General features: G+C 33.8%; 1 protein-coding gene across 12 annotated transcripts in view; it reads left to right on the top strand.

Moving 5' to 3' along the window:
- The window catches only part of OXR1 (oxidation resistance 1), a 452,205-nt gene that overhangs the window by 412,577 nt on the left and 13,740 nt on the right, over positions 1-25,888 (top strand). For 8 of the 12 annotated variants that reach the window (XM_082364281.1, XM_082364287.1, XM_082364291.1 and 5 more), the window contains 2 exons: positions 23,606-23,686; positions 25,650-25,775. In XM_082364281.1, the coding sequence (XP_082220407.1) occupies positions 23,606-23,686; positions 25,650-25,775 (207 nt within the window). Of the gene's footprint in view, positions 1-4,229; positions 5,181-23,605; positions 23,687-25,649; positions 25,776-25,888 lie in introns of those variants that run through there. The other 4 variants (XM_082364285.1, XM_082364288.1, XM_082364283.1 and 1 more) reach the window with 3 other exon arrangements.

The raw sequence follows: 25,888 nt of genomic DNA, 5'->3' as shown, positions 1-25,888 counted from the left end.
CACTCCTTTTGGGATAAGAGCTGGCAGAAAAAGTTTTCAATCTTTTTTCATCTCTAAAGTTAATTTTATACCACTTGTAATGCAGTATCTCTCATACTCCAGACCTACTAATTAAAACATCCAGTGGTCAAAACAACTAAGAAATTGACTTTATTAAATTAGCTTTAATTGATTTATTTAAAAGTTTACCTCCCAGGCTTGTTTGTTGGTTAAATTTTAAAATACAAGTTTACTAAGATTGTATCCCCAGGTTTATCCTTGTTGATTAAATTTTAAAATATGGATTTACTAAAATTATATGCCCATAGTAAATTATATAACATATTAGTGCTTTTCATTTTTAAAAGCAATGATTGATATTAGAAGATTACTCTGGTTTACTTCTTACTTCTTACACTTGCCAAAGTACTGATAAAAATATGTTCCATTCAGTGTTTGGTTTCTGATATGACTTGTTCATTTTTAGGTGCTTGACATTACTCACATTTTCTCAAATAATCAAAGCTTTCATTTAACTGAAAGTGTAAATGTAAATATATTGGCTACTTATTAAATAAACCTGTACAAAGGTTTTGTAGTTATTCCAAGTATTTTAGAATCTGCTTTCTGGCGTAGATAATTTTATAAATCATTTATAGGATCTTCCCATTTTGACATTAATTTTTAGTGTTCTCCATTTTAATTATATAAATTTAATATATTTAACCTAATCTTAGCAATTTAGACTATAAAATGTATCATATTATATGCTTATTGATTTGGTTTTCCAGTAGGATGTGGTAATCATCATGTGGAATCAGTTCTGTTTTCTTAGTTGTCACTAATTAAGTAGAGTTATTGCCGTGGTTGTTTATTAGGTTTCTCAGAGAAGACTAACAGTTTGGTAATGCTGCAACTTCTAAGAAGCACCAGTATGAGGAAGCTTCAATTGTTTGGTTAATGTTTTACTTCTTAAGCTGCCAGACAATGAGTATTCTGGTGTTCATTTTCTTAAACACATGGGTTGTTTTTTTGTTTTGTTTTTTAAATTAAAGCACAAGTAATGCCAAAATTAAAATTGAGTCAATATATAAAACAAAATTCCTGATCTCTTAGCCTAGCCTGCAAAATCCATACAGAATTGATTTTGTTCAAAATGAAAGTAGTCTCTATCTCTAAGTCACTAAGTAGAGGTCACATTTCTCAGATAAAAGCAATTAAAGAAGAATATACTTTTTTTTACATTGATCTAATCACATAGGATTACAAATCATAATGCCAAAGAAATTTAGTAAATCTGAAAAATTCATAAATCAAAAGCATTAAAAACAATTAGAATTTATGAGTTAATACAAATTGTCTTATATAATATTTCTATATTGAGTATTTTTTTAAACCTCTTTATTGAGGTATGATTGATTTACAAAAAGCTGTGCATATTTAATGTATACAACTTGATGAGTTTGGAGACAAGTATATATCCATGTAACCATCACCACAATCTATGCCGTAAACATTCATCATCTCCAGAAGTTTCTTCTCACCTCTTTATAGTTATTATTTTGTAATAAGAACACTTAACATAAGATTTACCTTCTTAGCAAATTTTCAAGTATATAGTACAGTATTATTATAGGCACTGCTGTAGAGTAGGTCTCTGGTTCTAGGCTATTATTATGTTTTTTCATATTAGCATTTAGCACCCAGGAGTCATTATGGCCTGTTTTGACTATTACTGATGTTAACTACCTCAGTAAAGTATTGAACCAATGCTTTGCTTTCCCTATTAATAATCTATCTCAGTTACTAGCCAAAAACTATAGACTATAAAATTTCTATTAAAGCACAAAATGTCTAATTGATATTGTGAGAAGGGATGAATGAATGACAGACTATTTGATGATTTTAAAAATTAAAATATTACTTTCAATATTGAGTAGGGTAGATAATGTATTATTGCTTCTAGTAGACCACTCCCAACTTAGAGGATATCAGGTATAAGGTCTTTCAGTAATTTCAGCCCTGATAAAGAAAGTAAAGGAAAAAACATTATTAAGTTGAATATGTGAATTATGAGAACAGATTATGTTCAACCTTTAAGCTGGTTATGTTTTTAAAAATGCTTCATTTTATAGCCTGTCATTTTACATTTTTAATGCTAAATTGACATCTGCTTCAAGCCCTGGGGTGTTTAGACAAATTTAAATGACCTAGCATTATGTTTTCTGAGTATTAGGAAAAAAGAAAGGGCAAGAAAGAGATTTACTGAGTTCATTTTATGTCTGCTAGGTAGGTATTGTATTTATTAAATGGAAGCATTTGGCTTCAAGAAACAGAAAATCACACTTAAAATAGCTAAGACCTGTTGATTTTTCTTTTTCAATTGAGGTATAAATAACATATAACATATTAATTTCAGGTGTACAGCATTATAATTTGATATTTGCATATACTGTGAAATGATCACCACAGTAAGTCTAGTTAATCTTTTTTGTGATAAAGACTTTTAAGATCTATTTATTCTCTTAGCAACTTTCAAATATGTAATGCAGTATTATTAACTATATTCACCATGATATGTATTATATCCTCATGACTTATTTTATAATTGGAGGTTTGTACCTTTGACCCCCCCTTCACTCATTTTGCCCTCCCCTATGCCACCCCCCACCCCCCCAGCAACCACCAATCTGTTTCTTGTATCTATGGGCTTCATTTTTTGTTGTTGTTTTAAATTCCACATATAAATGAGGTCATATGATATTTGTCTTTCTCTGTCTGACTTATTTCATTTAGCTAATGAACTCAGGGTCCATCCATGTTGTCTCAAATGGCAATATTTCAGTCTTTTCCTTTTTTTGCCTACGTAGTATTCCACTGTGTATCTATACCACATTTTCTTCATCCATTCATCCATTGATGGACACTTAGGTTGTTCCTATATCTTGGCTATTGTAAATAATGTTGCAGTGAACATGGCAGTGCATGTATCTTTTAAAATTTGTGTTTTCATTCTTCAGATAAATACCCAAGAGTGGAATTGCTAGATCATATGGTAGTTCTATTTTTAATTTTGGGGGGAACCTCAGAAAATATACTGTTTTCCATGGTAGCTACACCTATGTACAGTCCCACTAGTAGTGCACAAGGGTTTCCCTTTTCTCCATATTCTCGCCAATGCTTGTTATATCTTGTCTTTTTGATAATAGCCATTCTGACCGGTGTGAAGTGATATCTCATTGTAGTTTAGTTGTTTTTCAAAGTGTGGTCCCCAGACCACGACCGGCAGCAGTAGTATCTAGGAATTTGTTTAAAAAGTACAGGGAATTCCCTGATGGTCCAGTGGTTGGGACTCTGCGCTCTCACTGCCAAGGGCCCAGGTTCTAGCCCTGCTCAGGGAACTAAAATACCACAAGCCGCAGCGCAGCCAAAAAATAAAAAAAAAAAATTAAAAAATACATTCTCAGGCTCCATTGCAGTCTACTTATCAGAAACTGGTTTTGGAGCCCAGTATTCTGTTTTAACAAATGTTCCAAGTGATTCTGGTGTAGGCTAAAATTTGAGAGCCACTGGTTTAGATCTTTAAGAACCTATCCTGTCTAGGCATGGAGCCAGCCTTCTCAGAAACACATGGCTGAAAAGACACCTTAGCAAAATCAAAACTGTATTAGGAAGAAGGTGTGGAGGTGTATGCTGAGTAAGACAACCAACGAAATAGGCTATCCTATGCATGGTGCATGTGTGTATATTTTTTAAAATCGCATTTAAACCACATTTTGGTATGCATATAATATTTCTAATTCTAGAAAATCCAGCTGGAAGTAATGATAGGTTTTCAAAAGAGCACCCCACCACCACCAAATTATTTAATGCTGTTGGTGTGTGCAGAGGGAGTGCAGGGGTGGGGGTTGGCGACCACAGTTCACTGTGTATATAATAGAACCCTGTATTGTAAAGCTGGTGTGGAGATGGGTGTAGTGTGCCTACGAAGGACTGTGGTAGAGAGATCTTAGGGTAAGTGTGGTGGAGCTGGTGGGGGAGTTAGGGGGGTGACTGGTATGAGTGGCATGGCAGGGTGGATATTCATCAGGGGGTGTGCTGTGTCTTGTGCATGCACATGCTGGAATGTGCAGGAAGGAGATGGGGGGGTGTGGGTATGGTGCAGCGTTGTATATACTAGAAAGGTAGCTGTGTGTGTGTGAAGGGTGGCATTGTGTGCACAGCTTTGTGTGTACACACAGCAAGGTAAAGGGGGAGGAGCAGTTTTAACTTAAAATGGAAGAAATATTCAGTGTATCATATGGCATTGATATTCTAGTTAAAACTGAGGTAATCTAGGTAATTATAGTTTATAGTCATAATAATATTTAATCTTAAAAATTCACTTATATTCAGGATACCCCTGGTTAGTAAAGTATATACATAGGCATAATAAATATAAGTATTTTTTCAAGAAACTAGATGTTAGAAAATTCAGTTTAAAAATGGACTGTGTTAATACTAAAAGGAATTTTCAGGTCACACTGAATATCTGTATAGGATTTATTTGTAGTAGATTGGCTTCATTTTTACATAGTCATTCTAAAAGTTTGAGGATTGAAGAGTCCTCAAAGGATGTTTTACTGCTTAAAAAATACATGTAGGATGAAATTTTATAGGACTCTTAGATGTAAATGAGGAACAGAATTTTATGATTGTATGAGCAAATAGTAAAATGTTAATTGAAATCATTTGTGTACTTTGGGAGGGACTCTGGAAACTGTACTGATTACTTTTTTATGACTGGTTTATTTTTAGTATATTTCTTAGTGTACTGGTATTTGGAAATACATGCTCTGTATCTTTAAGCTTTTTAGTCCTTTCTCTGCACATTTGGGTACAGTGCAACCAAACTTAAACATGGGAAATCCTCTCTTCCCTCCCCAGCTTTACAGTCTCCACTCAGGACTATCTTTGCAATGGATACTACTTGGTGATTAGCTCTCTGTCTTGTCAATCAAATCTTTGTCTCCAGCAAACTGTTTTGTCACTGTAGTAGGGCTCCTGAGCTAGAAATGTATTTTTGACAGAGGAAGAATGCTTTTTAAAACAGTTCTTAGGAGATTTGATGTAACTTAATTTGCCCTGGAAAGGAAATGTCTCGTCTCTGGTATGGGAAAAAGGGGAGAAGGCATCAACCAATTAATCAAAAATATACTCTGGTAAATCTTAATCGATGATTTCAATTTCTATATTTATTAGTCTTTTTATGGTGACATTCTGCAAAATTGTATAATTTAAAAGTTTAAGTATAGAGAATATTTATAGAATGCAAAATTGTATGATTATAAAAGTGTACCTTAATTTAAGCTATTTCTGCTCATCATAAATATCTTCAAAAAGGAAATGAATAAGGGACTGTAATTTTGGTTTGTGAAAGTGTTTTGGTTTTCCTGTTCTACATTAACAGGAAATTATCAAACCTTTATTACTGCCTTAATTTTTAATTTAACTTTGTAGGAAAATATTTGGAATTTTTGTTTTGCTTAAAAATAAATTTAGTAGAACTATCGTAGTGAATTAACTTTAATTTTTATTGACTGGATCCCAGACTAAATACATTTATAATTTTGTGTTTTAAGACTATTATTTTAGCAATCTAAGAAAAGTCTTTCTTAAGCTTTCCAAAAAGTTTCAAGCATTGTTGCCTAATACAGAACTTTAAATGATATTCTAATAAAGAAATATCTTACTCAACCTTACTATTTTAACAATCCTAGATATTTTTCAGTATAAGTATGTATGCATTATTTGTTAGAAAATGTATTGCCAGTTGTTTTTTCTTTGGTAATTTAAGATTATATCTTGCCTTATGAATATTAATTTTATTTTTACTGAGATTATAGATGATTTAAATGAGACTAGATATATACTTAGAACCAGGAGTGACTTTGGAAGATGCCCCCAAAGCAGCTTGCCACCCTTAAATGTAAAACATGTAAAAATATCAAAATGATTTCCATTGGTGGTGGTGTAATTTGGCTCGAGAGTACTTTGTTTATGTCTTTTTATTTTTAAGTTGAATGATTTCAAGTTTTTGTTTATGAAACATCAGCACAGAAGGGATTAGGCATCTGAAATGATTGGATTTGTTAAAATTCTGATCAGGTTATCAGATTAGCCAATTAACATAGCTTTTTTTTTTTTAAACCAAGAACAGTGATGCTATGCATGTATTCTTTTGATTTGCAGTTTGAATTAACATTTATCATTAGTTTGCTAATACTGTAATATAGTTTAATTTATTACAAATGCAGGCAAAACGTGGATATTTTGAACTTTATAGGTCATTATAATGTACATCACACACTTACAGTCACCAGTTCACACTTACACACTTACAGTCACCAATTCCTTTTTAACCTCATAGGAAGCTGTTACGTGATTTTTTTCAGATATGAGAGCATGCTTCTCACTGGTCCTCAGCTCTGCACATAGAGTTTATATATGTTGTTTCACTTAACCTTCACAATAACCTTACAAAGTCAGTAGTACTACTTCCCATTTTAAAGGTGAAAATTCATATGGAGTGGTTTACTGAACTAAATTGTCATGGAGCACAGAGACAGCTAGACCCTAGCATATTCATTACCTCACCAGGATGTCTTTGAGAGTTTTATAAAATGGTACAATACATTATGATGTGTTTTGGTGTGTAGACAAGCTCAAGTCCCAGTTTTCTAGCGGTTTTCCTTGCTTTGGAGTAGAAATCCTAGAAGCTGTAGGGTAGGAGAAAGGCTTAAGAAAATACGGGTTAAAATGATAGCAGTTTTTTTTACTTGTTTTGTAGATTGAAATTTCCTCTAAGATTCTGCCAGAGAGGGAGCCCTTCCACTTTAAAACTGAAAAGAAAAAATAATTTTTCTAGGAGTATAACAAATATTTTAGAACAAATAAAATTTCTCGTTTTTGGACTTCGTATTTTGTAACTTCTTACAGTTCTTCATAACTTTACTCAACTGATTAGTAGAATGGTATTACTTAAGTAATAAATAGTCTTAAAGCCAGTATTGATACGGCCATATATTTATGTAAACTAAGACAGTTTTCTAAATGCTCAGTAACTGTGTAACCAGAGATAGATTATTTTCATTTTGTAAATGAATTAAAGTCTCAAAGATAATAACTAATAGGACTAATAGTTAGAATATGCTCCAAAATACATGGAATAAAGTTAAACCTTTGCCAGTTAGCTTGGGTGAGAACGATGTTGATGAAACATGCTTAACTTTATCTTTTCCTTATACGTTTTTTATTGAGGTATAGTTGATTTACAGTATTATATTATTTTCAGGTGTACAACATAGTGATTCAAAATTTTTGTAGATTATAAGCCATTGATAATTATTATAAAATACTGGCTATGTTCCCTGTGCTGTACAATATATACTTGTAGCCTATTTATTTTATACATAGTAGTTTCTGCATCCTAAACCCCTACCCCTGTATCACCTCTTCCCACTGATAACCATTAGTTTGTTCTCTATATCTGTGAGTCTGTTTCTTTTTTATTATATTCACTACTTTATTTTTTAGACTCCACATATAAGTGATAGCATACAGTATTCGTTTGTCTCTAACTTATTTCACTAAGCATAATACCCTCTAGGTTCATCCATGTTGCAAATGGCAAAATTTCTTTTTGTTTTTAATGTTTTACTGTCTGTTGTATATGTATATACAGCACATATTTAGGAATTCATCTGTTGATGGACACAGGTAACTTCCATATCTTGGCTAAATTGTAAATAATTGTAAATAATGCTGTTAGGAAAATTGGAGTGCATATATCTTTTCTAAGTGTTTTTGTTTTCTTTGGGTATATACCCAGGAATAGAATTGCAGTTCTCTTTTTAGTTCTCTGAGGAACCTCCATTCTGTTTTCCACAATGGCTGCACCAATTTATATTCCCACCAAAAGTGTGCCAGGCAGGGTTCCCTTTTCTCCACATCCTCGCCAGCATTTGCTAATTTGTGTTCTTTTTTTTTTTTTAATTCTATTTATTTATTTTTTAATTTATGGCTGTGTTGGGTCTTCGTTTCTGTGCGAGGGCTTTCTCCAGTTGCGGCAAGCGGGGGCCACTCTTCATCGCGGTGCGCAGGCCTCTCACTATCGCGGCCTCTCTTGTTGCGGAGCACAGGCTCCAGACGCGCAGGCTCAGCAATTGTGGCTCACGGGCCCAGTTGCTCCGCGGCATGTGGGATCTTCCCAGACCAGGGCTCAAACCCATGTCCCCTGCATTGGCAGGCAGATTCTCAACCACTGCGCCACCAGGGGAGCCCAATTTGTGTTCTTTTTGACGATACCCATTTTGACAGGTGTGAAGTGATATCTCATTGTGGTTTTGACTTGCATTTCCCTGATGATTAGGAATGTTGAGCATCTTCTCATGTGCCTGTTGGCCATCTCTAGGTCTTCTGTGGAAAAATGTCTATTCTGGACTTCTGTCCATATTTTAATTGGGTTTTTTGATACTGAGTTGTATGAGCTGTTCATGTATTTTGGATATTAATCACTTATCAGTCATATTATTTGCAAGTATTTTCTCCCATTCAGTAGGCTGTCTTCATTTTGTCAATGGTTTCCTCTGCTGTGCCAAAGCTTTAAGTTTAGTTAGGTCCTGTGTGTTTATTTTTGCTTTTATTTCCTTTGCCGGAGGAGATGGAGCCAAAAAAATAATACCAAGATTTATGTCAAATAGTGTTCTGCCTAGTAGTTTTCTTCTAGTAATTTTATGGTTTCTGGTCTTACATTTAGTTCTTTAATCCATTTTGAGTTTATTTTTGTATATGGTGTGAGAAAATGTTCTAATTTCATTCTTTTACATGCAGATATCTAGTTTTCCCAGTACCATTTATTGAAGAGACTGTCTGTTCCCCATTGTATATTCTTGCCTTCTTTGTAATAGATAAATTGACCATATGTGGGTTAATATTTGGGTTCTCTGTTCTGTTCCATTGATCTATGTGTCTGTTTTTGTGCCACTACCATACTGTATTGATTACTGTAGCTTTTTAGTATAATCTGAAGTCGGGGAGTGTGACACCACCAACTCTGTTCTTCTTTCTCAAGATTGTTTTGGCTATTTGGGGTCTTTGGTGTTTCCATACAAATTTTTAAAATATTTGTTCTAGTTCTCTGAAAAATGCCATTGGAATTTTGATAGGAATTGCATTGAATCTGTAGACTGCCTTGGGTAGTATAGTCATTTTAACAATATTAATTCTTTCAGTCCATGAACACAGTGTATCTTTCCATCTGTTTCTGTCATCTTCAATTTCTTTCATCAGTGTACTACAGTTTTTCAAGTATAGGACCATTACCTCCTTAGGTAAGGTTATTCCTAGGTATTTTATTATTTTTGATGTGATGGTAAATGAGATTGTTTCCTTAATTTCTCTTTCTGATAGCTTGTTGTTGGTGTATAGAAATGAAATAGATTTCTCTATATTAATTTAGTATCCTGCAACTTTACCAAATTCATTGATGATCTATAGTAGTCTTTTGGTGGCATCTTAAGGATTTTCTATGTATAGTATCATACCATCTGCAAATAGTGACAGTTTTACTTCTTCCTTTCCAATTTGTATCTCTTTTTTTTCCCCCTTGTTTAATTGCTATAGTTAAGATTTCCAGTACTGTGTTCAATAAAAGTGACAAGATTGGGCATCCTTGTCTTATTCCTTATCTTAGAGGAAGTGCTTTCAGCTTTTCACCATTGAGTGTAATATTAGCTGTGAGCTTCTCGTACGTGGCCTTTATTATGTTGAGGTATGTTCCCTCTATACCCACTTTCTGGAGTGTTTTTATCATAAATGGATGTTGAATTTTGTCAAAAGCTTTTTCTGCATCTAGCAAGATGGTCATATGGTTTTTATTCTTCAATTTGTTAATGTGGTATATCACACTGATTGATTTGCAGATATTGAGCCATCCTTTCATGCCTGGGATAAATCCCACTTACTCATGGTGTATGATCCTTTTAATGTTTTGTTGGATTTGGTTTTCTAATATTTTGTTGAGGATTTTTGTACCAATGTTTATCAGTGATATTGGCCTGTAATTTTTTGTGTGTGTGATATCTTTGGTTTCAGTATCAGGGTAATGCTGGCCTCATAGAATGAATTCAGAAGTGTTCTTTTCTCTTCAGTGTTTTGGAATAGTTTGAGAAGGGTAGGTGTTAACTCTTTGCTAAATGTTTGGTACAATTCACCTGTTAAGCCGTCTGGCCCTAGACTTGTTTGGTGGGAACTTTTATTACTAATTCAGTTTCATTACTGGTATTTGGTCTGTTCACATTTTCTCTTTCTTCCTGGTTTATGCTTGGGAGATTGTACATTTGTAGGAATTTGTCCATTTCTTCTAGGTTGTCCGTTTTATTGTCATATAGCTGTCTGCAGTAATCTGTTATGATTTCTCTTCCTTTTTCATTTCTGATTTTATTGAGTTGGGCCTTCTCTCTTTTTTCCTTGATGAGTCAGGCTAAATAAAGGTTCATCAGTTTTATGTATCTTTTCAAAGAACCATCTCTTTGTTTCACTAATCTTTTCTATTTTTTTTTTTTTTAGTCTCCATTTCATTTATTTCTGCTTCTATCTTTATGATTTCTTTCCTTCTACTAACTCTGTGTTTTGTTTGTTCTTTTTCTAGTTCTTTTAGGTGTAAGGTTAGGTTGTTTATTGGAGATTTTTCTTGTTTCCTGAGGTAAGCTTGTATTGCTATATACTTCCCTTTTTTAACTGCTTTTGCATCCTATAGATTTTGGATCATTGTGTTTCATTTTCATCTGTCTCCAGGTATTTTTTGATTTCTTCAGTGATCCATTGTTTGTTTAGTAAGATATTGTTTAGCCTCCATATATTTGTGTTTTTTGCAGCTTTTTTTCTTGTAGTCAATTTCTAGTCTCATATCACTCTGGTCAGATAAGATGCGTGATATGATTTCAATTTTCTTAAATTTACTGAGGCTTGTTTTGTGGCCTAGCATGTGATGTATCTTGGAAAATGTTTCATGTGCACTTGAAAAGAATGTATACTCTGCTGCTTTTGGATGCAGTATTCCATATATATCTATTAACTTCATCTGGTCTAATGTGTCATTTAAGGCCAGTGTTCCCATATTGATTTTCTGTCAGGATGATGTAAGTGGGGTGTTAATGGCCTCTGCTATTACTGTGTTACTGTCAGTTTCTTCCTTTATTTCTGTTAATATTTTCTGTGTTAGGTGGTCCTATATTGGGTGCATATATATTTACAGTTGCTATATCTTCTTCCTGGATTGATCCCTTGATCATTATGTAAGGCCCTTCTTTGTGTCTTGTAACAGCCTTGTTTTAAAGTATTTTGTCTGATAGAAGTAGTGCTACCCTGACTTTCTTTTGATTTCCTTTTGCATGGAATATGTTTTTCTATCTCCTCATTTTCAGTCTGTGTGTGTCTGACTTCTTAAGACAGCATATATACAGGTCTTGTTTTTGTATGCATTCAACCACTTCATGACTTTTGATTGGAGCATTTAGTCCATTTACATTTAAAGTAATTATTGATCTGTATGTACTTATTGCCATTTTGTTAATTGTTTTTGCAGTTCTTTTTTGTTCCTTTCTTTTGTTCTCTTCCCTTGTGATTTGATAACTATCTTTAGTGTTAACGTGCAGATGCCCTTCTCATTTTTGTGTATCTGTTATAGATTTTTGGTTTGTGGTTACCATGAGGTTTTTATACACACACACACACACACACACACACACACACACACACACACAGTGAGCTAGCAATCTATGTATGTATGTGATTATTTTAAATTGCTGTTCTCTTAATTTCAAATGCATTTCAACAACCCTGCATTTTTACTCTTCTCTCTTCACGTTTGCTGTTTTTGACATATTTAACACTTTTTTCTTTTGAGTATCCCTTAAGTGTTTATCATGGATGTAGATGGTTTTACTACTTTTGTCTTTTAACCTTCCTACTAGCTTTTACGCAGTTGATTTACTACCTATTTGCCTTTACCAATGAGCTTTTTTCTTTAGTAATTTTCATGTTTCCAGTTGTGGCCTTTTCTTTTTCACTTAGAGAAGCCCGTTTAACATTTCTTGTAAAGCTGATTTGGTGAACACTTTTACGTTTTGCTTGTCTGTAAAACTTTTAATGTCTCCATCAAATCTGATTGAGAGCCTTGCCAGGTAAAGTATTCTCAGTTGTAGGTTTTTCCCTTTCATCATTTAAAATATATCGTGCTACTTCCTTCTATCCTGCAGTGTTTCTACTAAAAATTCAGCTCATAGTCTTACGGGAGTTCCTTGTATATAAGTTGTTGCTTTTACCTTGCTGCCTTTAATATTCTCTTTATTTTAAATTTTTGCCATTTTAATTACAGTGTGTCTTGCTGTGGTCCTCTTTGGGTTGATCATGTTTGGAACTCTGTGTGTCCTAGACCTGGATGTCTGTTTCCTTTCCTAGGTTAGGGAAGTCTTCAGTGATTATGTCTTCAGGTATTTTCTCTGCCCCTTTCTCTCTTCTTCTGTGACTCCTAGAATGCGAACGTTAGCACACTTGATGTTGTCCTAGAGGTCACTTAGTGTCCTCATTTCTTTTTATCCTTTCTCTTTTTTTCTGTTCCACTTCTGTGATTTCTACTACTCTTGTCTTCCAGCTCGCTTATCCATTCCTCTGTGTCATTTAGTCTAATGTTGATTCCTTCTAGTGTATTTTTCATTTTACTTTCTGGATTCTTCACCTCTGTTTGGTTGTTCTTTTATATTTTCTAACTCTTTGTTAAACACTTATGATTTCTCTGTTCATCCGTTTTTCTCCTGAGTTCTTTGATCATATCATGATCATTACCTTGGTCCCAGGTCTAGTGCCTGTGTACTGGTTGGTGGGCCCTCTGGTAGGCTGGGCAATGTACAGGGGAGGCTGTGGGCTCAGGGGTTCTTAAGGCAGCCTGTCTGCTGTTGGGTGGTGCTGTGTCCCTGCTCAGTTAGTTGCTTGGCCTGAGGCACCTGGTACTGGTGCCTATAGGATTGGTGGGCAGGGCTGGGTTCAGGTGCTAATAAGGTAATGGGAAGATTCCAAATGGCACTTGCCAGCATCAATGTCCCCATGGTAGAACAAGCTCCCAAAGATGGCTTCTGCCAGGGTATGTGTTCCCAAGGTAAGCTCCTTTTGCCTCCTGCCTCTCCAGGAGACTCTCCAAGATCAACAGGCAGGTCTAACTCAGGCTCCTTTCAAATTACTGCTTCTGTCCCCAGTCCCAGAGTGTGTACACCCTCTTAAGAGTGAAGTCTGTATTTCCTACAACCCTCTGGGTCTCCCAAAAGGAAGCCCCACTTGCCTTCAAAGTCGAACATTCTGGGGGCTTGTCTTTCCAACACAGGACCCCTGGGTTTGGGAGCCTGATGTGGGGCTCAGACTCCTTGGGGAGAACTTCTGCAATAATTATTCTTCTGTTTCTGGTTCACCTACCGGAGGTATGGTCTTGACTGTACCATGACTCCACCCCTACTGCCCATCTTCATTATATCTATAGTTGTAAAAGATCTTTTCTGATAGGTTCTGGTCTGTTTCACTGATAGTTGTTCTGTAAATAGTTGTAATTTTGGTGTGCTCATGTGCTCAGGGTCTTTCTGCTCAGCCATCTTGCTATGTTTTCTTTATTTTTAAAGGCTGTTTTAGAGTTTATTCTGACAAATAACCTAAACTTTAATCTCTAATCATTTACTTGAAGCTATTTATGTATTTGATATACCCATATACTATATCCTGCCTTTTTAGTGTCTGTCAATAAATTGTAATTTATGTGAAGGTTATAGGCTCATTTTATAAGGGTATAAGTTTAATCAGATGAAAGTCACAAAATATTAAATAACAACATCATTTTTTTCTATCAATACTTCACTGAATTTTCTCATCTTTTCCTTTTTTTGTTGTTTTTAGGCCCTCATATATGACAAGATGAATTTTTTTTTTGTATTTTAGGCTTTTATATTTGAAAACACATGACATGATGAATTACTTACATCTGTATAGAAATTAGCTCACAGGTAGAATTTTAAGAAGAACAAATTTAAATGTAAAACTCTTTTCAGTGACCTCAGCTAATGATTATAATACTGATTAAAATATTAATAATTACTTATACTAACACTGTACACTTACCATGAGTTTTTTACTTAATCCTCAACCTGTGAAATATTGCTGCTTTCACCTTCGTTTTACAAAACAGAGGCATATAACAGCCATACTCTGACCAATAAAGGTCAGAGCTGTGGTTTGAATCCAGGCATTCTGTTCTGGCTGTAAGCTGTGCCCTTAAATTCTTTGCTATACATGCTCTCAAAATCTTCAGACTATAACTGGGAGAAGGGGATTAACATTTATTTTGTACATTTGCTGTATCATTTTCTACTTTATATATATCTTACACATACTATTATTTATTCCTCATAAAGTGCCTAAGATATGATTATTATTTCCATTTGAAAGACCAGAAATTGAGAGGTTAAGTACGGTTGCTCAAGTTCACAAAACTAATATAATCAGACTTCCTTATCCAGCAGTTCTGCATTCGATGGTTCTGCATTCGCAGATTCAACCAACCAGAGATTAACAATATTTGGGAAAAAAATCCCAGAAAGTTCCAAAAAGCAAAACTTGAAGTTGCCACAATGCTGACAACTATTTACATAGCATTTACATTGTATTAGGTATTATAAGTAATATATAGATGATTTAAAGAGAGGATATGCATAGATTATATGCAAATACTGTGCCATTTTCTATAAGGGACCTGAGCATCCATGAGTTTTGGTTTCTGTGAAGGTTTCTGGAACCAATCCCTCAGGCATATGTAGGAACGACTATTAAACAGAATCAGAATTAAGACAGAGTTCTACAGCTAAACCTACTATACTATGTTGCCTACCTATAGTACATATTCATGGGAAGTTTTTTAACTAGTGTTTATGCCTTATTGTATAAAACATCTGCTTACTAATTATGTCACAACATAATTGAAAAAAGGACATATACACATATTCAGTGTAGAATATTTTTTCTTTATTTATTTGACTTAGTAGTTGAAAAGCATATTTATTACATATGTAAATTGTGAGACATAATGATAAAATGAGTATTTGTGATCCCACTCACTCATTCACTACCCAGCTTAAGAACTAGAACGTTACCAATGAAAGTGCATCATCCTGTGTGTTCTTTCTCTATCTCATCTCATGTCACCTCCAAATTGGTTATTACCTCCCTGAATTTTGTGTTAGCCATTTCCCTGTTTTTCTTTAATTAATAGATTTTATTTTTTAGAGATTTTAGATTTTAGATTTACAGAAAAATTGAATGGGAAGTACAGAGAGCTCCCATATACCCCTTTCTCTCCAAACACAGTACCCCTGTTATTTACATCTTGTATTAATGTGGTACATGTTATAATTTATGAGCTAATATACATTATTATCACCCAAAGTCTGTAGTTTACATTAGGGTTCATTCTTTGTGTTACACATTCTATGGAATGACATGTATCTGCCATTACAGGATGATACAATGTAGTTTCATTGCCTTCAAAATGCCCTATGCTCCATCTGTTCATCCCTCCTTCCCTCTACCTGAGAACCACTGATGTTTTTAATCTTTCTATAGTTTTGCCTTTCCCAGAGTATCATCTAGTTGGAATCGTATCATATGTAGCTTTTTCATATTGGCTTCTTTCAGTTAGTAAAATGCATTTAAGGTTCCTCCCTGTCTTTTCAAGGCTTGATAGCTCATTTCTTTTTAGTGCTGACATTTAACATTCCATTTTCTCAGTGTACCACAGTTTATCTATTCACCTATAAAAGGACATTTTGGTTACTTCCAAGTTTTGACACTTATACTAAATAAAAGGTTGTTATAAACATTCATGTGCAGATTTTATGTGGACCTAGGTTTTCAGCTCATTTAGGTAAATACCAAGGAGTGTGACTGCTGGATTGTATAATAAGAGTATGTTTAGTTTTGTAACAGAAACTGCCAAACTGTTTTCCAAAGTGGCTGTACCATTTTGTGCTCTACCAACAATGAATGAGAGTTCCTGCTGCTCTACATCCTCACCAGCATTTAATATTGTCAGTGCTTTCATTCTAAATAGGTGCGTAGTGGTATCCCATTGTTATTTGAATTTGCATTTTTCTGATGACATATGACATAGAGCATCTTTTCATATTCTTACATGTCCAGATCTTTAGTTCATGTTTTGTTTGTTCTCTTGTTGTTTTTTAAGAGCTCTTTGTATATTTTGGATAACATATTTATCAGCAATGTATTTTACAAAGATTTTCTCCCAGTCTGTGGATTATTTTTTTATTCTCTTGACAGTGTCTGTTACAGAGCAGACGTTTTTAATTATAATGAAGTCCAACTTACTAGTTTTTTTTTATGGATCATGCTTTTGGTGTTCTATCTAAAAATGCATCTTCAAACCCATCTTCACCTAGATTTTTTTCTGTATTATCTTCTAGTTGTTTTATAGTTTTGCATTTTACATTTAGGTTGATGATCCATTTTGAGTTAATTTTTGTGAAAAGTATAAGGACTTTGTCTAGATTAACTTTTTTGTGTGTGGTTGTCCAGTTGTTCCACCACTATTTGGTAGAAGACCATCCATTCTTCATTGCATGATCTTTGCTTCTTTGTCAAAAATCAATTGACTGTATTTGTGTGAGTCTATATGTAGGTGCTCTCTTCCATTCCACTGATCTGTTTGTTCTTTTGCCAGTATCACAATCTTGATTACTTTATAGTAAGTCTTGAAGTTGAATAGTGTCAGTCATTCAGTTTTGTTCTTTTCCTTCATTATTGTGTTGGCATTGGGATCTTTCTACATAAACTTTAATCAGTTTGCCTATATCCACAAAATAACTTGGTGGGATTTTTATTGGAATCGTGTTGAGTCTGTAGACCAAGTTGGGAAAAACTGATACCTTGACAGTATTGTCTTCCTATCCATATATATGAACATGGAATATCTCTTCATTTATTTAAATTTTCTTTGATTTCTTTCTTCAAAATTTTGTACTTTTCTTCATGTATTTCATTTTTTTCCATACTAATATAAATAGTATGGTTTTACATTGCAGATTCCAATTACTCATTGCTGATATGTAGAAAAGCAGTTGACTTTTGTACATAACCTTGTATCCTGCAAGCCTACTATGATTGCTTATTAATTCCAGTAGTTTTTGGATGATTCTTTAGAATTTTCTTTATAGACAATTACGTCGTCTACTAAGAGTTTTATTCCATCCTTCCCAATCTGTATACCTTTTATTTCCTTTTCTTGTTTTACTGCATTAGCTAGGTCTTCCAGTACAGTGTTGAACAGGAGTGGGAAAGTATTTCATTTTTCACCATTATGTATGATGTTAATTGTAGGATTTTTTCGTTAGATGTTCTTAATCAAGTTGCAGGAGTTACCCTCTATTTCTAGGTTGCCGGGAGTTTTTATAATGAATGTTAGATTTTGACTAATGCTTTTTCTGCATCTATTTATGTGTAATAGATTATATCAGTTGATTTTCAAATGTTGAAATACCTTGCATATCCCTTGCATACCTGGAATTAAATCCCACTTGGTCATTGTATAGAAATCTTTTTTATACATTGTTGGATTCAATTTGGTAATATTTTGTTGAGGTTTTTTTGCATGTATGTTCATGAGAGATATTGGTCTGTAGTTTGTCTTACAATGTCTTTGTTTATTTTTTATTAGGGTAGTGCTGGCCCCATAGAATGAATTGGGAAGTATTTTCTCTGCTTCTGTTTTTCTGGAAGAGATTGTAGAGAGTTAGTATAATTTCTTCCTTAAATGTTTAATTGAATTCACTAGTGAATCTATCTGGATTCACTGAAGATGCTCCAGAGCTAGAGATCATACCACTTTGGGTTTCTTTGTAAGTACAAAATCAGCTGCCGTGGTGTATGCATTTTTGCCTTGCAAAAGTCAATATAATTATATTGGCCAGAATGAAAATCTGTTCAGTTTTCCTTTCTTCTATTATCATGTCTATCATTAGCACTCAACAAGTTTGCATAGCTTTTGATAGAGTTACCTTGATGTTTACTGGTAGCTAATTCATTTTAGTTGGCTAGAACTGGGCCTGGAACTTTCTGTTTTGCAAGGCTATTAATTACTAATTCAATTTATTTAGTAGCTATAGGGCTGTTGAGATGATTTGTTTCTTCTGTGTGAGTTTAGTGGTTTGTATCTTTCAAGGAATTGGTCCATTTCATCTAGGTTTTCAAATTCACAGGTTTAGAGTTGTTTATAATATTCCTTTATTTTCCTTTATTATCAATAATGATGGCCTGTCTTCATTTATGATATAATTTATTTGTGTGTTCTTTTTCTTGTTTTAGTTAGCCTGGCTAGAGGTTTATCAATTTTATTGATCTTTCCAAAGAACTAGTTTTTGGTTTTGTTGAGTTTTCTCTATTGATTTTCTGTTTTCAATTTCACTGATTTCTACTCTGATTTTTTTCTATTATTTCTTTTCTTCGACTTCAGATTTAATTTGCTCTTCTTTTTCTAGTTTCCTAAAATGGAAGCTGAGATTATTGATTTTAGATCTTTCTCTTTTCTTACATATGCATTCAGTGCTATAAATTTTCCTCTTAATTCCTGCTTTCACTGTATCCCAAAATTTTGGTAAGTTATATTTTTGTTTTTATTTAGTTCACAATATTTTAAATATCTCCCAAGACTTTAATGATTATGTGTTAATTAGCAGTGTGTTGTTCTAAAGTAATTTGGGATTTTCGCACTATTTCTCTGTTACTGATTTCTAGTTTAATTTCATTGTGGTCTGAGAGCATACTTTATGATTTATATTGGTTAAGGTATGTTTTATGTTCCAGAATGTGTTCTATCTGAGTGAATGTTCCATGTGAGCTTGAGAAGAATATGTATTCAGCTGTTGTTGGATGGAGTATTCTATACATGTCAGTTAGATCCAACTAACTGAGAATACTGTTCAGTTCAGCAATGTCCTTACTGATTTTCTGTCAGATTTGCAAATTACTGATAGAGGAGTTTTGAAGTCTCCAACTATAATAATGAATTAATATATCTCAAGATTATGTAATGAGTGTTCTTTTCCCCTGATATGCTGTGGAGAAAACAAGATTATTCCCTTTTTGTGAGATTCACTTCTTACGTTTATTGTTCCATGAGGCTAGTATAATATATACATATTGTAATTGAATGGTTTTGAGTAGTTAACAGGTTTCTTTTTGACTAAAAGAACAGTGAATATATCTGCCTTCTTATGAAATTCTATGTGAGTCATCTGCAGATATACTTAACAGGATGTAATTTTAAATATAAAAGATTTCTTCAAATCAAAACTTCAGTAATGTGTTCTGTTTTGTATTCATTCTGGATTTAATCCTTTTTTCCCCTCTATTAATTCTACTTTCTAGTTACCTAATTTATGATTCTCTATTTGCTCCTTTTATATTTTATTTAAGTTACGGAAGTGTATTTTGAAAACAGTAGTTTTAATTTAAGGCAAAAAGGAGTTTTAACATAATCCAGGTCTTATTTTGTGATAAGACTTTGTCATATATTATGAAATATAGAACAGAATGTTATGTAACTTCAGGATGCTGTTGTATGCCCTTTTTTGTTAGCTACAACAGCTCAACTTTAATTTCCTCCTTTTTAAAAATATTTTTGGATTCCAAAGTAAATATAAATGGCATTGTTAAGTAACATTTTTCTTTCTACCCCATCTTCCTTTACTAAGGAATAAAAGTAAGGCATAAGTGAGAAATAAAATTTACACATTCACAGATATCTTTTTTAGTCTGCAAGGCAGTTGGGGGAAGGGAGGTTTTTGGCTTGTTTATGGTGTAATCTCAGGGGGAAATACCGGAATATCCTGGAAGGAGGACTGTTAGACCGATGTTAGACTGAAGCTCTTTTCTTTCTAGGAGAGCATGTTCTTATTCATGGGATTTGCAGCAACTATACATTTCCTCTATTTTCAGCTTCTGTTCTGGTTGTTGTTGTTATTAGTCTCTTTATAATAGAGATGGGTAGATTTAATTCTGCCTTTACATTTGTAATTTGTTGAAAATAAATGCTCTCACTTTGTGAGTCCTTTGTCAAAAACTGAAGAGACTAGAGAGTAGCACTTAATTCTGCAGAGGGTAGTTCATTAGTATTTAGTTTCTGCAGATGGGATTTAGCAGTATATGCAAACCACTTTGCTCCTCAGGAAATGACTTTTTAGCCAGACAGTGAATACAGTTTTAGTTAGAAGGTCTTGATTTCCTCAACTGTGTGTACCTTTAATAATTGGGAGTGTGATACAGGACATTTTGTAGCAATCTGTCCATTTTCCACTTAGGTTTAATCTTTTGGGTAAAGTAATACATTCTGTACATGGAGTATGATTTAGCAAGGGGTTAAAAATTAATTTGAGACTAATTCCAGATCCACCATATATACTAGGAATCTATATCTCTTTATTCATTTATTTTGAGAGGAGGAAGTATATTTCTCTAGTTGAGGCAGGAGATAGATGGGCCCCAGGCTGAGCAGCTGGAGTTTATCCCCTGTGGACAGATTCTCCAAGATGAATACAATAGCAGGAGGAAGGAGAAGCTAAGCCCTGCCCACATGAAAGATAAAGGGACCACATATTTCTCATTCTCAGAGTCAAGGAGACCTTTCCCACTACACGTGCGCAGAAAGGCTCCACAGAGGTCAAAAAGGGAGGGGGCGTCACCCCATAGTAAGTGATGTCAACCTACCTATAGGCCTCTTCTCTAGAATTCCATCTTGGCTAAGAGATGCACGTGCACACATGGGAGGACCCTGAGATAAACCAGTTACAGACTCAGAACCAGGCAAAGCAAGATAATTGGCCAAAGGGAACCCAGAAGAAATGCCCCATACAAGTGAGGTAAACTACTACAAGCACACGACTCTCGACTCTCTGAGTCCACCCATGTGAGTCTATTCATACGTACCCTTTTTCCTCCTAATAAACACTTTACTTGTTTCACTACTTTTCATCTCTGGGGATTCATTTCTACAAAGCCGACGAGCCAGGGACCTTGTCGCTGGCCACTGTCCCTGGTGGTCTAGTGGCTAGGATTCAATGCTCTCACTGCCGAGGCCTGACTTCAGTCTCTAGCCGGGGAACCGAAATCCTGCTTGAAGCTGCTGCAGGCTGAGGTCACCCAAGATCATAGTCATTTGATTTCAAATCCTTTTTCTTTATTAGTTCACCTATTCTTTTGACGATATTGTATATCATCATTCATCACAGCATGAGTAAATATTTAAAGGTAAGGAAGTGGTGAGTTTATAAGTTCCAGAAAGGAATACAGTTTAAAAAACAAAATGAATGAGGAAAGTAGATTTGTGACATTAAAGAAACTATGACTACCAGATGTTAATAAGCTTATACTTATGATGGCAGTTTATGGTTCCCTCACTGATGATTCCCACTCTAAGTGATGTTGATACAATTAGATTATAACTGATCCCTTTTGTGAGCAAATTCAATTTTACTTTCATCCAGGAACTGTGTTTTATATGGTAAAAGGAAGAGCTTTCAGTGTAAGATCAGTGTTGAGTAGAGGAATAGAAAGAATGCAGAGGAATAGTTAAGTCATATAATTTGAAAATTCTTGTCTAGGAAACTCTCGATTAGACTGAATGCCATAGGAAAAAGGAAGAAAGATATAACTGGTCATTAAATATTTTGTAGAGATTTCTTTTGCTGGTCTTAGAAAAGCAAGCTGTGATTTTTATTTTTTTACTTTTAGTACCTAATTTTTCTTTCATCTTTATTGAAAATTCTGTTGTTCTTAATTGAAAAATCTTTAATATTTTTAAATTAAACTTTCAGAATAGACAAAGTATACAAAATGGTTGAGTTCTTAAAACTGAAATACTTTAATATCAAAAATAAAACCCAAAAACAAATATGGAGACTCTTCAACATTATCCTTTAGTCCTTAGGGTAATTGATGGAAAATTAAGTAAAAGTAGTGTTAACCCCTATTTAGTCTGTGGTGGGCACTATACTCAATCCTTTATGTGCATTTCATTTCTTTGTTTTATTTACACAAAAACCCTATTTAGTATGTACTATTATTATTTCCACTGTTTTATGGAGAAATAGATAAGGAAGGGAGAAAACCTAGGTCCATCTGATTCCCCAGAGCTTGAAATCATAACTACTTTGGGTTTCTTTGTAAGTAGAGAGTCAGCTATCATATTGCAAGCATTCTCGCTTTTCAAAAGTCAATCTAATAATAATGGCCAGAATGGAAAATCTGTTTGGTTTCTTTTCCTTTTTTCTATTCTCATGTCTTTCATTGCTTTCAACAAGTTTGCAGCTCTTCATAGAAGTAGCTAATTTGTTTTAGTTGACTGGAACAAGAACCTTTTAAAACCTAGGTTAGTGTAAGAATCTAAACCTTTTATGGGTCAGTTGGTTTAACTGCATTTTGTGGCCAGAACCTCTACACATAATTGATTGATCACAAGAGGAATTTGTCATAGGTCAGGAGAATTCAGCACATACTTATAGCACCACCAGAGTTCACTATATTATGCTTACTGTTTTGGGAATTATGTCATGATCTGAAAAAGCTGAAGCTGTTGTGTCAGTCTGAGGAAACTTGTCTGTTTTCGTGGGCTTTTTATAATAATATTTATCTGTCAAACATGGCTTTCAAATTCAGCACCGTGCAAGAGACTGGTCTAGGCAATTACAGAAGATATAGAATTTCCCTTAGAAATTTGGAGTGTAGGAAAGTCATTAAGTTTTAGTCACAAATAACTGCTACAGTACCAACTACAAAGAATTACTGTAGAGGAAAGGCAAAAACTTTCAGTTTAGGATCATTTAGAAAGACTAAGTGGACATGCCTGAGAATGCTATTAGATATGCTTTTAAAAATCTAATTTTCTATTTCTGGAGCTTATTTTTCTTACTGTCTTAGGTTTTAAAATGTACTTCATATCTTTTTCTTGCTCCCCCACTTCTCTGTTCTGATACAGATCATATAGCATGGGTATGTTTGTTACCTTTGCCTAGAAGAAATTTTTCCAGCATTGCCATTAGGATGTAACGTTTGAGTTAAACTGATTTGAAGGGGAGAGTTGAAACTACCATTTTCTTTGTAAACTGCAAGACAGATTTTAGATGTTATCTTTGATGTTAGCAAAGCATGTTATGTTTTATATAGCGTTTCTTTTATAAACGACTGTAATTCTATTTATTCAGTCAAATTCTGTCTATATGAACCTTAAGTTGTGTACTAGTAGTTATAAATAAACCTTAAGTTGTGTACTAGTAGTTAGTTGGATGTAGTAGTTAATAAGTTAAATTCATTCATGTGTATTTCACCGTAGTTTAATATATAAATCTCTTGGATTTTCAGCATGGAGTGGGGAAAGAAATCCTGATTACAGTTCTCTTTCCCATTTAAATTTCTCCAATTTTTGTTTTGTTTTGGCTGTTTTTCTCAACTGTCAGTGGAATTATTGTCTTCCTGTCTCCATATTCAGGTAGTGTCAGTGGCTGAGTATCACCGCAGGATCGATGCTCTAAATACTGAAGAACTGCGCACACTCTGCAGACGTCTCCAGGTGCCCCCTTCAGTAGTTTAAACCCCTCCAGAGATTGAATATTCCCTGTTTTCAGTGTCTTTTGTCAGGGCAAATCTCTTTTCTGAAGGATTCGTTTTGACTGCAGCACTAAAATACCCCATCAGAAAATTCCTTTTGTATTAAAGAGTACAGTATTGCCTTGAAGAGCTGTAGGACTATCTTTTCTGGCATCTTTTCATTTGAAAAATGTTCAGAGGAATTTTCTGTTATTTTAGAACTGTTCTCAGTACTGTGTGTTTCTTAGATTGATGAGGAGTTTTCATTTTACATTGGAAGAATGTCTTGGATTTGAGGTTGAATCTTTACTAAATGGAATCCGAAAGATGTGGTACTGTGGGAAAATGTTTAAAAATTTAACAGAAAGCAAGGTTCTCTTCTTAAAGGCTATTTCAGTTGTATCAACCCTACATCAAATATCATAATGAGACGAATTGTTTTTGTCCTTGAGGTTTTCCTGGTTGGTATTAGAAATACTTTGGAATAGTATAGATTAGGCACTTCAACTAGATAAATTATTTAAAATTCTGTGAAATAATCTTTGTGATTTTTCAGGAATAAGAACTATATATTTGACCTCATTTTTCAGCTTTGTGTATTACTGTGTGTTTTCCTCTTCTTAATGAGATATGCTTTCATGGCTTTGCTAGAACTCCTGAATTTTTTTCTTTTCTTTTAATGCTTCTCATGCTGCCTTGGATTTTTTTTTAACCTTTCACATCATCAAAATAAGGGTAAAACATGATGATGATGTGAAAGAATTAATATAGTTTTCATCAAAAAACAATACAGTTCTAGAACACGTATTGGTTGAAAATATATGTTGTTTAAGTTTGGTAAGAAATCTGTTAAAGGAACAAAATAATTTAGCAAGATTTCATTCCTGCGTGGAATCACAGTCATCGAGAATTGCTGCATTTTAGTTATCTGCTGCAATAGAATTCTGTTTTCCAATTTCAAAGTTTCATCAACAGTAGTTTCATATATTTTATTTTCTAATATTACTGCATTTTATATATTAAAATAAAATTAATATGAAAAAGTGCCAACAGAATAAATTGTACAGGAATTTAAGTTAATCAACGTTTCTGTCACTTTAAGAATATCACTGTTGTTTCATATATTTTATTTTCTAATATTATTCCATTTTACATATGAAAATAAAATTAATAGGAAAAAGTGCCAACAGAATAAATTGTATAAGAATTTGTTTTGATTTAATCAACATTTTTATCATCTTAAGAATATCAGTGAGATCATTTCCATCAAGCAAAAGCATACATACTTTTTAGTGCATCACATTGTTCTAATTTAAAAAATAGGTTTGTGAAAAAGTTAACTTTTAAATGTATTGTTTGGTTCAGCTAGATAAAAAAATTTCATGTTTAGAAAGTAAAAATTAAAAAGGCATTTCTAAAAATAATGATAACCTTTTCAATGAAGCAGATAAATTCACATACACATGCACACCAATGAAACATTATACTTTTTTTTTGTACTATTTTTTTAATTAAAATTTTGGCACCCAGGAAGTTTTCCTAATTACTTTTGGCAAATTTTATGTTTACCATGAAAAAATAATCTCACATATTTTAAATAGCACAGATAAAAAGCAAGCTAGCTGGCTCATTTTTTGCCCTTGAACAGAAAAATTAAAGTTTCCATGCAACTTAACCTCTTTTTACCAGAAATGTGGAGTTTATCATTCAATACCTGTCCTTCCTCATGTAGTAGATGAGAAAAATGTCTGCTTATAAAAAAACTTTTTCTGCATTGGACATGCCATTGTTATTAGATGGAGCATCTTTTTCTTATTCTAAAATCCTAAATTAAAGCTTTAGCCACCTTTTTTAAGGTATAAGGTTTTATTTCTCTCAAAAGGCTAAAATTTTTGAAGGTTTGTTGCCGTTCTGTATTAATATGTTGCTGCTGTTTACTTCTTTAGATTACTACAAGGGAAGATATAAATTCAAAGCAGTTTACTCCAGTGAAAGCAGACCTGGAATCTGAATCTTTTCGACCAAACCTAAGTGATCCCAGTGAACTCTTACTGCCAGATCAAATTGAAAAGGTATGACATACCCACATATGGGCATTTCTGAGTGTGTGCCAAGAGAATAAAATAGCCCGTTTTCAGTTGTTTTGAAAACTGAAGAAGCAGGGCTATTGTTCCTAGTCTTAGTC

The sequence above is a fragment of the Balaenoptera borealis genome (genome assembly GCF_965194805.1).
Source record: "Balaenoptera borealis genome assembly, chromosome: 17".
Classification (NCBI taxonomy): Eukaryota; Metazoa; Chordata; class Mammalia; order Artiodactyla; family Balaenopteridae; genus Balaenoptera; species Balaenoptera borealis.
The sequence above is the reverse complement of the archived record's forward strand: the minus strand, read 5'-3'. Positions and strand labels throughout refer to the sequence as shown.